At 41.9% G+C, this 11,722-nt stretch overlaps 1 protein-coding gene across 1 annotated transcript; it reads left to right on the forward strand.

Moving 5' to 3' along the window:
• Window positions 1–613: 613 nt before the first annotated feature.
• LOC127760025 (transcription factor LAX PANICLE 1) lies at window positions 614–1,717 on the forward strand. The gene has a single exon (XM_052284234.1). The coding sequence runs from the start codon at window positions 703–705 to the stop codon at window positions 1,372–1,374; it is 672 nt and encodes a 223-aa protein (XP_052140194.1). The 5' UTR covers window positions 614–702; the 3' UTR covers window positions 1,375–1,717.
• The last annotated feature ends 10,005 nt before the right edge of the window (window positions 1,718–11,722 follow it).

The raw sequence follows: 11,722 nt of genomic DNA on the forward strand, positions 1-11,722 counted from the left end.
TCCAGTTCAATTCATTGCTTGGAATAATATAACGACGCCCTTTAATTTCTCTGCTCACCTTTAGGTTTTAGCCATCTAGATCATCCCTACAAGCTCTAGACACACACTTCATGCTGTGTCTCTTCAATTGGCGTTTTTAATTTGTTGGTGTCAAGTCTTAGAGTATGAATCTCAACACCAATTCTCTTATTTTTCCTCTTTATTAACCGATTGGTTCAGTGATATCACTGAACCACCAAATCACTTACAAGATTGACCAAATCACTTACAAGATTGGCCATGACGATGGTTAATCCAAATAACATATTGGCCCGGGTTCCAACTTCTACCCTCTTAGGGTAAGTTATGAGCACGAGAATTACAGGATCTAGGAACAAAGTAAATATCAAACCGTACAAATTCTAACTTGACAAAGCTTTATCGATCAAATATAAGAAGCTTTATCTGATAAAACTTCTTGTCCAGTTATAATTTGTACTATACATGGTTAAAAAGGATCACGCGGAGTAACAGAACCATGCATCTATGTGCTTATACTCTCCCATGCGATTGTACGCGCGCAGTATATATATGCATACCGCGCGTCTCCTCCCAGCAAGCGGAAATAGCTCCAGGGGCTGAAACAAACCCAGCACATTTGTGTTTGTACGCGCAGCTAGCCAGCCACGAGCGCGGATCCATCTCCTAGCTAGCGCACCATCTATGGATCCATACCACTACGAAAACATGCATGACCCACGCGGCTTCCCCATCCACCCGCAGCCGTACCACCTCCACCCCACGGCCGGCGGCCTCGGCGAGGGCAGGATGCGGGGCGGCGGGCGGCGGCGCCCCGGCGCCAAGCTCTCCACCGACCCGCAGAGCGTGGCGGCGCGGGAGCGGCGGCACCGGATCAGCGACCGCTTCCGCGTGCTCCGCAGCCTCGTGCCGGGCGGCAGCAAGATGGACACGGTGTCCATGCTGGAGCAGGCCATCCACTACGTCAAGTTCCTCAAGGCGCAGGTCACCCTGCACCAGGCCGCGCTCGTGCAGCACGAGGAGGGCTGCCAGCACGCCGACGTCGCCGCGGCGTTCGCCGCCGCCGACGCCGATCTAGCCCTTGAGCTGAACCATCGCCACGGCGGCGCCGGCGATGATGACGCCGGGATGACGACGCTGGAGATGGCGCCGATGCAAGAGGCGGTGGGCTACGGCGACGGCCCGGCTCATCAGATGATGCAGCAAGCGCTCGATCCAGCGGGGCAGCTGATGATGGGCGGCGCTCATCAGCTGCCTCCTTTGCCTTGCTGTGTCTTCGTCCAGGAGACTGACCCCTCGTGCTACTCGGTGTGCAATGTCCACGGTGAGGAGTCTGGTGCGCAAGGATCTTATTAGCTAGCTAGTGAGACAGTGGCTTGCTTAGGTAGTTAATTTCCTTAAGTATGCTCGAATATTGGCTCTACCCACTAGCTGTCTAGCTCTACTTAGCTTACCTAGGTCGTCAACCAATATATTACCGGTTGGTCATGGTCCCTTAAATTAGCTAGACTCTTGATTTCTGTAAGAATGCATACATGCATGCATGGGGTTCTGTTGGAGCAATGCATAACAGAGCTTTGTTTTACATGCATGCGTGCATGCTTCCTAGATATCATTCTGAAATCTGAACTTGTTTGCTCGATCGCTTAATTGCTATCTCACCATTTCGGTTAGTCTGATGTTTATCGTTCAGCTCCATTCTGTGTTAATTTCTTTCCTTTCCATTTGCGGCATGTATGATAGTACGTATATTCTTCTCACTACGTCCTAAAATATAAGGGATTTTAGGTGGATGAGACGTATCCTAATACGAATCTGGACATGCTCCCTATCTAGATTCATAGAATTAGGATACATTATATCTAACCAAAATCCCTTATATTTAGGAACAAAGGGAGTACATTACTACTCGCTCCCCCGGTCACAAAAAGATGGTTTGAACTTTTAAAATCAACAAGGATGGTAGCTCACGTATTCATGCGGGCAAGTATATCATAAGCCCGTATTTGAAAAACTTATAAGGATCATAAGTACATTTTCTTCATAAATTTATTTGCTGGCTTTGCTCAGATATTTTTCATTAGGTATTTGTTATCTTCATACTACGTAATATTTAATTCATCTCTATAAGTAATTATTATTTTCTTCTTCATCATTTAAAAATGAGGTAGACTTAGTTTGTTTAGCAAACATGTCTAAGAGTTCAAATTAAAAATAAGGTGCTTTTTTCTTTTTAGATTGAATGTTTTGGGATTTTTTTTAACAAATCTTAAAAAATATTATTTTTAATAATGGACCATCAAGCTAGCCCTCCTTTTAATTGGTTCATATTAATGTAATTTGTTATACATATATTTACATATGGATCAGTAAAGATAGATTAGATATATGTATCCTGATCTTGCTTACAGGAGACGTGCACAGGTACGCCCGACATTAGGAAGAGATGAGTTTTATTTCCTTTGAGATAGATTCATTGGTTTCACCAACTTGAGTTATCTATATTTACAAACATAATAATGACCCAAAGTTCTATACTTATTAAATATATATTTTCTAATTAAAATTGTTTATTATTGCATATTGTTCTATTTAAAATATATGTGTTGCTAAATAGATTGTTCAAATATCTATACGATTTTCCCTATAAATGTGTTTTATTTCTTTTACTTACTAAATATAGTTAGTTTGGGTCTTCAACTATAATTTTTTTGGTAAATATTCTAATGTTCTAATGATGTATTATGTATTTTCTACATAATATAGCATGAAGAGGAGGAGAGAAAGGATATATGGCGTACGTACGTGCACACAGTACGTGCACCAGTGCAAGAACACGATACGGATTTAAAGTGGGTCCACCGTATTTAAAATAAAATCTATGGTTTACCTTTTTAAGAATTATTAGATATTCCTTAAATTTATTAAAACGCCATGTGGCGACTTAGGAGCGTTTGTAGGATTTACACATGACGGCTTGAGAGCGTTTGTAGGAAGTTTAATAGACTTTTAATATATAATAGATAAGATATAACTTCGACATATAGTGTTATACTATTATGAAAGCTTAGATAATACTAGCTAACTTAGCTACTCCCGTCACAAATAACTGACGTTTTGGATGTGACAAATAAAATTGTCGACAATGCATTAGTTTTGGTACTTCCTCCGTATCATATTATAAGACATATGTGTTTACATTCATTAACATCTATATGAATATGGGTAATGCTAGAAAGTTTTATAATATGAAACGGAAGGAGTACTAATTACTACTATCTCTATTCTAGAATAATTTCATTTTTAACTTGCTCTTTTCTCGTTTGTCCCAAAATAAGTTCATTCTTTAAATAATAATTGCATAAGTGTTTGTAAAAGTATGAAAATAAATATATTAGGAACAAATTAACAAATGAATAATTTCATTGGTATTTGATAAAGTAAAAGTACTCTGATCTTTTATATTGATATGTGTGAGATAAGTGAAAAATAAACTTATTTTGAGATAAAGAGTGTACTATTTAACTTATAACAGGAAACTATTTTGATCCCTCGAGGGGACTCCCCTCGTTATTTGCATATCACTCAAATGATTATGAAAAAAATTGAAAAAAGAATTGAGAAGTTGTATTAACATGCGATATATCACTTCACAAATATACAAGTTCAAAAATCAACTTCTATATCTTGCAACGGAAAAAAAATTAAACTACAACAAGTTAATATGTATTCACAGTTAAATTTGTTTTTTTCGTTGCGAAATGTAGAAGTTAAATTTGAACTTGCATGTTTGTGGAGTGTTATATCACATGTTAGTACATCTTCTCAATTTTTTTTATAACTATTAGAGTGACATGCAAACAACGAGGGGATGTCACCTCGAGGGATCAAAATTCACTCCTAACTTATAACAAAGTGTTACACGTTAACTTAGGGTATAATTAACCGAATGCAGTAGTACAAGTTACAACAAAATTCTACTACCTCCGTCCCAAAATAAGTGCAGCCATAAATATCCGTGTTTAGCGCTTTGACCATCCGTCTTATTTGAAAAATTTATGAAAAATATTAAAAAAATTAGTCACACATAAAGTACTATTCATGTTTTATCATCTAATAATAATAAAAATAGTAATCATAATCTTTTTTTAAATAAAGCAAACGGTCAAACGTTGAACATGAATAGTACTAAAACTACACTTATTTTGGGACGGAGGGAGTACGTTCCAAATGGACCACTAGCGGGCACCCTCAACGCCTTCCTCTTATCACTATCTCTAAAAGGATTTTCATTATAAAATGGCAATACAAAGCGACCACATGCTAGCTAGGTGACATTGACACATTGTTGGACTTGGACGTAAGTGCCCTTAAACTCATCAGTTGCAAAGATACACACAGTTTATACTGACTAAGGTATATTTCTTCCGGATTTTCTATTTCAGATATATAAAAAATCTTATATTTTTAAAAATATATCACTTCCATTAAATTGTTATTAAAATACTGTAAAATTCATAGTTGCTATTTCCTAAGACCATATGCAGTGGCGAGTTGACTCGTGTAGGCCACGTATAATGGTTCGAGTCGACGACTCCCTCATCTCCACAAATGCTAACCCGTCATCATGTTGGGCTATCCTAATTAATAAAAAAAAAATCCCAAACATGAAAGCAACGTGACCATAATATTTAGGGGCATTTGCAAGCCAACCACTGTTTTTGATATTTTGTAAAAATGCCACACGAGTGGTAGTTTATGGCAGTTTTTACAAGTATTCAAATGACAGTTTTACAACAATAATTTAAACAGCGGTAAATTTATAATTGCTCCTAATATGTACTTCTGCATGCATCAACTCATATTATGCTTCGGTTTTTTGCATTATGCAAGATTCTTGTGTTCTCCGGTGAGGAAGACTCGATTCATAAGTTGCCAGCTCGTTGTATATTTATATGAGGCCTCACAGCACGAGCTCAGTTTTGTTATGGCTCCGCTTGGTCCATGCAGTCAAATCGATAGAGCTAGACGTTTAGTTTTATCTATTTAATAATAAGAGATGATCATAGTCGATTTAGATAAAAGAAAATTTAAAGGCTATTGATAACAATCCGGCTCAGGTGGGGTTGGCTGAGGCCCAATAACTTAAGGTTGTTCGGACCTCAACAGTTCATAGGCACACACACTCGGGGAAAGACCCAATCTCCCTAAAAGACACTGGTGGAGAAGGAGTTTTTACTCCCGGTTCGTAACCCCCTGTAACCGGGACTATGAATCCGGGACTAAAAATCGCTATCTTTAGTCCCGAGTGAAAAAACCGAGAGTAAAAATCCATTTTTAATCCCGGTTGGTAACAGATCGGTTGCTACTTTATTCTATTCTTTTCTTCATTGTTTTTAATATATTGATTCACTCTATCTCATCCCAAAATCCCAAATCAATCATCCCCGAATAGTCTCCAAATTCTCAAATCAATATCTCTAAATACATCACAAAATCTTAAAAAAATTACATCACAACTTCTACAAAATTCATCACAAATACATCACATATTCATATCACACACAAATCGTCTCAGACCCGAATCACAGATTCTCAACAAAAAAAAAAAAGAAAGAAGACGAACGGCCCGTTGCCTCGCCGGCCACCGCCGCACCGCCCGCCTCGTCGCTGTGAAGCATCTAGGCCCCCGGTGTTAATTTTGGTAATTAATGACAAGCGCTAATTGTAGACTAACCGTTGTCTTTGAGCTATACATTTTAAGTTAGGTCCACATCATATGTGCGCATGGATGATTATCGATGGATTAAAATTGACGGCGCAAAGCAAAGGGAAAGAAGACGGTAAAACTAGCGCTTTAATTTAGAATTGATCGAGGTGTAGGGCGATCAAATTTGCTAGTTTATTTTTAGTTTCGCCGTACTATTAAGAGGGGTAATGACCTAGCAAAGAGATGATTACAATTGCCACATTAGGTCATTGCATTTTCATTTGTGCTCTCTTTTTCATCATACACACATTCACTTGCAAATTCACTGGGTTCGGCCTGACCAGGGGCGGTCAGACCGGCCACATAGTGGCGTCTGACCGGCGTGCCCTGGCCGGTTTGACCGGCGGCATTTGCGCGGTCAGACCGGACCCCTGGAGGCCGGGATGGTGCTGCTCGGGATGGTCGATACAGAGCCGATGGAGCCGTATTCGGTCAGACCGAGCCGATGGCGGTCTGACCGAGCCGAGGCCAGTCTGACCGGCCACCCTATGCCGGTCTGACCGGCCAGGCCGATGGGGCCCTCTGACAGGGCTACAACGGCTAGTTTTCTAGCCGTTGCAGAGTAGCACGGTCTGACCGGCCACATACCTCTGGTCAGACTGGCAGAGCACAGAGTTGGGGGATTTCGCCCCCAACGGCTAGTTTTGGTGGGTGGGAGTATAAATAATCCCCCACCAGCAGCAAGGGGGCTCTTTTGGCACCCAATTCAATTGCATACACTCCTTGCACCTCTCTCACACTCACTTGAGCTTTGTGTTCATCCATCTAGTGTGTTAGAGGGTTGTTTAGCCAAGAGTCAAGTGCATTTGCTTCCATTGTAGAGCTAGTGTGGCACTTGATCATCTCCACACCGGGTCATTGCTTGTTACTCTTGGAGGTTGCCGCCTCCTAGACGGCTTGTGGAGGAGTTGCCCGGTGACCTCTCCGAGAAGATTGTGGAGGAGGCCCGGCGCCGGTTTGTGAGTGGTTTGGAGTTCACCACCTTCGGAGTGAAGTAAGAACTACCCCGAGTGATCGAGGCTTGGGTAGTCCTCTCCGTGGGCCGGCTCCCGCCTTGCCCACCCCTTGACGAAGGGGGCGTGCGGTGGCTTTATGGTTGAGCGGTGGAGTTGGGCTCGCCTCAACGGGGAGTAGGAAACCGGCGAGTTTCCGAACCTCGGTGAAAAATCTCTTGTCTCATTGTCTCATTTGATTGTCGCATTTACATTTGTGCAATTTACTTTCCTAGAGATATAATTGAGCCACTATCACCCTAGGTTTGCAAAACATAAATTAGTTGCTTAGTTAGAGTTCACCCTCACCAAGCCTAGCAACTTAGGTTAGATTTGATTATGTGTTATTTATTCTTTAAATCGCCTATTCACCCCCCCTCTAGTCGACATCTCGATCCTACAAGTGGTATCAGAGCTTGGTCTCTCTTGATTGGGCTTCACCGCCTAGAGAGAAGATGTCGAACGAGGTGAACCATGTAGGGAAGGCTCCCATATTTAATGGCACAAACTACTCCACTTGGAAAATTAAAATGTCTACTCACCTTAAAGCTATGAGCTTCCATATTTGGAGTATTGTGGATGTAGGCTTTCTATCACCGGCACACCCTTGACGGAGATTGATCACCGTAACCTCCAACTCAATGTCCAAGCCATGAATGCCTTGTTCAACTCTTTGAGCCAAGAGGAGTTCGATAGAGTGAGCAACCTTGAGACCGCATATGAGATTTGGAACAAGTTGGCGGAGATCCATGAGGGTACAAGTGAGTACAAGGATGCCAAGCTTCATTTCCTCAAGATCCAATATGAGACATTCTCCATGTTGTCTCATGAGAGTGTGAATGACATGTATGGGAGGCTCAATGTCATTGTGAATGATCTCAAGGGGCTTGGGGCAAACTACACCGATCTTGAGGTTGCCCAAAAGATGCTTAGAGCCCTACCGGAGAAGTATGAGACCCTTGTCACCATGCTCATCAACTCCGACATGTCAAGAATGACACCCGCAAGCCTCTTGGGGAAGATCAACACCAATGACATGTACAAGTTGAAGAAGAAGGAGATGGAGGAAGCCTCACCCTCCAAGAAGTGCATTGCTCTCCAAGCCGAAGTTGAAGAGAAGAGCAAGAGCAAGGTGAATGAAGTCAATGAGGACTTGTAGGAAGAGATGGTCCTTCTTGCTAGAATGTTCAATGATCTCTTGGGAAGGAAAAAGGAGAGAGGAAGGGGCTCCAACTCAAATAGGAGAAGAAATAGAAGACCCAACAAGACTCTCTCCAACTTGAGGTGTTTTGAGTGTGGTGAGAAGGGACACTTTGCTTCCAAGTGCCCTTCCAAGGATGATGATGGAGACAAGTCATCCAAGAAGAAGAGTGGAGGCTACAAGCTCATGAAGAAGCTTAAGAAGGAAGAGAAGAAGATTGAGGCTTTCATCGGGGAATGGGACTCAAATGAGGAGAGCTCCGCCTCATCCGGGTCCGAGGAAGAATGTGGTGATGATGCAAGCTCCAAGAAGAAGAAGATGGCCATTGTTGCCATCAAGGAGGCTCCATCACTCTTCGCTCCACTTTATCTCATGGCAAAGAGCTCCTCTAAGGTAACATCCCTTAGTGATAGTGAGAGTGATGATGATTGTGATGATGTTTCCTATGATGAGCTTGTGAGTATGTTTGAGGAGCTCCATGCTTATAGTGAGAAGGATATTGTCAAGTTCAAGGCTCTAAAGAAGGATCATGCTTCTTTGGAGGTCTTGTATGAGGAGTTAAAGACCTCTCATGAGAGACTCACCATTTCTCATGAGAAGCTTAAGGAAGCTCATGACAACCTCCTTTCCACTACTCAACATGGAGCTCACATTGATGTTGGCATATCTTGTGATTTGCTTGATGATAGTGCTACTTGCCATATTGCTCATGTTTCATCATCTATCATTTCTACCTCTTGTGATGATCTTATGGATATGCCTAGCCCTAGCTCTAGCTAGATCTTGTGTTTCTATTTGTGATGCCTCACTTATTGTTGAGAACAATGAGCTTAAGGAGCAAGTGGCTAAGCTCAACAAGAGTTTGGAGAGATGCTTCAAGGGTAAGAACACTCTTGACAAGATTTTGAGTGAGCAACGGTGCATCCTTAACAAGGAGGGACTTGGATTCACTCCAAAGAAGGGTAAGAAACCTTCTCACCATGCCACTCGTTCTGTCAAGAGCAATGGTAAGTATTGCTCCAAGTGTCGTGAGGTTGGGCATTTGGCGAGTGATTGCCCCGGTGGTAAGCCTCCTAAGACATGCATGTTCGATTCTCATTATATGCTTAGGAAGGCTTATGATGGTAGTATTGTTGCTAGATATGTGGGTTCCCCTATACTCAGTGGTAAAAAGAATGCCATTTAGGTGCCCAAAGCTTTGGTCTCTAACCTCTAAGGACCCAAACAAGTTTGGGTACCTAAAAGAGCTTGATCTTCTTTTGTAGGTGAACTACCGCACCGGTGGGAGCCATTGGGTGCTTGATAGTGGATGCACTCAACACATGACCGGTGATAGGGCTATGTTCACCACATTTGAAGTAGGAGGGAATGAACAAGAGAAAGTGACATTTGGAGACAATAGCAAAGGAAAGGTAATTGGGTTAGGTAAAATTGCTATCTCCAATGATTTGTCAATTGAAAATGTCTCTCTTGTTAAATCTCTAAATTTCAATTTGCTTTCGGTTGCTCAAATTTGTGATCTTGGCTTGTCATGTGCCTTCTTCCCACAAGAAGTTATTGTTTCTAGCCTTCTTGATAAGTCTTGTGTGTTCAAAGGTTTTAGATATGGAAATCTTTATTTGGTTGATTTCAATTCTAGTGAAGCAAATTTGAAAACTTGTTTAGTTGCAAAAACTTCATTGGGTTGGCTTTGGCATAGGAGGCTAGCTCATGTTGGCATGAATCAATTGAGCAAACTTTCAAAACGTGATCTAGTTGTGGGCTTGAAAGATGTGAAGTTTGAGAAAGATAAGCTTTGTAGTGCTTGTCAAGCCGGCAAGCAAGTTGCATGTTCTCATTCTACTAAGAGTATTATGTCCACATCTAGACCATTGGAGCTCTTGCATATGGATTTGTTTGGCCCAACAACCTATAAGAGCATTGGTGGTAATAGTCATTGTCTTGTGATTGTTGATGATTATTCTCGCTATACTTGGGTGTTCTTTTTGCATCATAAGTCTATTGTTGCCGAGCTTTTCAAAAAGTTTGCAAAAAGGGCCCAAAATGAATTTAGTTGCACTCTTGTGAAAATTAGAAGTGACAATGGTTCCGAATTTAAGAATACCAATATCGAGGACTATTGTGATGATCTTGGTATCAAACACGAACTTTCCGCTACCTACTCACCTCAACAAAATGGTGTAGTGGAAAGGAAAAATCGTACATTGATTGAGATGGCAAGGACTATGCTAGATGAATATGGTGTTTCCGATTCCTTTTGGGCGGAAGCCATAAACACCGCTTGCCATGCAACCAATAGGCTTTATTTGCATCGTCTCTTGAAAAAGACTTCCTATGAGCTAATTGTTGGGAGGAAGCCAAATGTCGCCTATTTTCGAGTTTTTGGTTGCAAGTGTTATATTTACCGAAAGGGTGTTAGACTAACCAAATTTGAAAGTCGGTGTGATGAAGGGTTTCTTCTAGGTTATGCCTCAAATAGCAAGGCATACCGGGTCTACAACAAGAACAAAGGTATTGTGGAAGAAACCGCCGAAGTTCAATTTGATGAGACTAATGGCTCCCAAGAGGGGCACGAGAATTTGGATGATGTAGGTGATGAAGGCTTGATGAGAGCTATGAAGAACATGTCTATTGGAGATGTCAAGCCTATTGAAGTGGAAGACAAGCCATCCACCTCCACTCAAAATGAGCCATCTACTTCCGCTTCGCGAAGTCAAGCTCAAGTTGAAGTGGAGGAGGAGAAGGCACAAGATCCACCTATGCCTCCAAGAATACACACCGCTCTTTCCAAGGATCACCCAATTGACCAAGTGTTGGGTGACATTAGTAAGGGTGTTCAAACTCGATCTCGTGTCACTTCGATTTGTGAACATTACTCGTTTGTTTCTTGTCTTGAGCTAAAACATGTAGATGAAGCTATTTGTGATCCGGATTGGATGAATGCTATGTATGAAGAGCTCAACAACTTTGCAAGAAACAAGGTGTGGACTTTGGTTGAAAGACCTAAAGACCACAATGTCATAGGGACAAAGTGGATCTTTAGGAACAAACAAAATGAGAACGGATTGGTGGTGAGAAACAAGGCAAGGTTGGTGGCGCAAGGTTTCACACAAGTTGAAGGAATTTGGTGATATGATGTCTAGGGAATTTGAGATGTCCATGATTGGAGAGTTGAGCTTGTTCCTTGGACTTCAAATCAAGCAACTCAAGGATGGGACGTTCGTGAGCCAAACCAAGTATATCAAGGATCTACTCAAGAGGTTTGGCTTGGAGGATGCGAAGCCCATCAAGACACCTATGGCAACCAACGGGCATCTCGACCTTGATGAGGGAGGTAAACCGGTAGATTTAAAGCTTTATCGTTCCATGATTGGTAGCTTGCTTTACCTTACCGCATCTAGGCTGGATATCATGTTTAGTGTTTGCATGTGTGCACGGTTTCAAGCCGCTCCTAAGGAGTGTCACTTAGTGGCCGTGAAAAGGATTCTAAGATATTTAAAGCATTCCTATACTATTGGCTTGTGGTACCCAAAAGGTGCTAAATTTAAGCTTGTTGGCTATTCCGATTCGGATTATGCCGGTTACAAAGTGGATAGAAAGAGCACATCCGGTAGTTGCCAAATGCTTGGTAGATCCCTTGTGTCATGGTCATCCAAGAAACAAAACTCCATAGCCCTCTCTACCGCCGAGGCGGAATATGTTTCGGCGGGTAGTTGTTGTGCCCAATTGCTTTGGATGAAA

This window comes from Oryza glaberrima, chromosome 1 (assembly GCF_000147395.1).
Source record: "Oryza glaberrima chromosome 1, OglaRS2, whole genome shotgun sequence".
NCBI lineage: Eukaryota > Viridiplantae > Streptophyta > Magnoliopsida > Poales > Poaceae > Oryza > Oryza glaberrima.

What these genes read in the sequence shown, in the direction of transcription:
- LOC127760025 (XM_052284234.1), top strand. Translation starts at nt 703, where the DNA reads ATGGATCCATACCACTACGAAAACATGCATGACCCACGCGGCTTCCCC.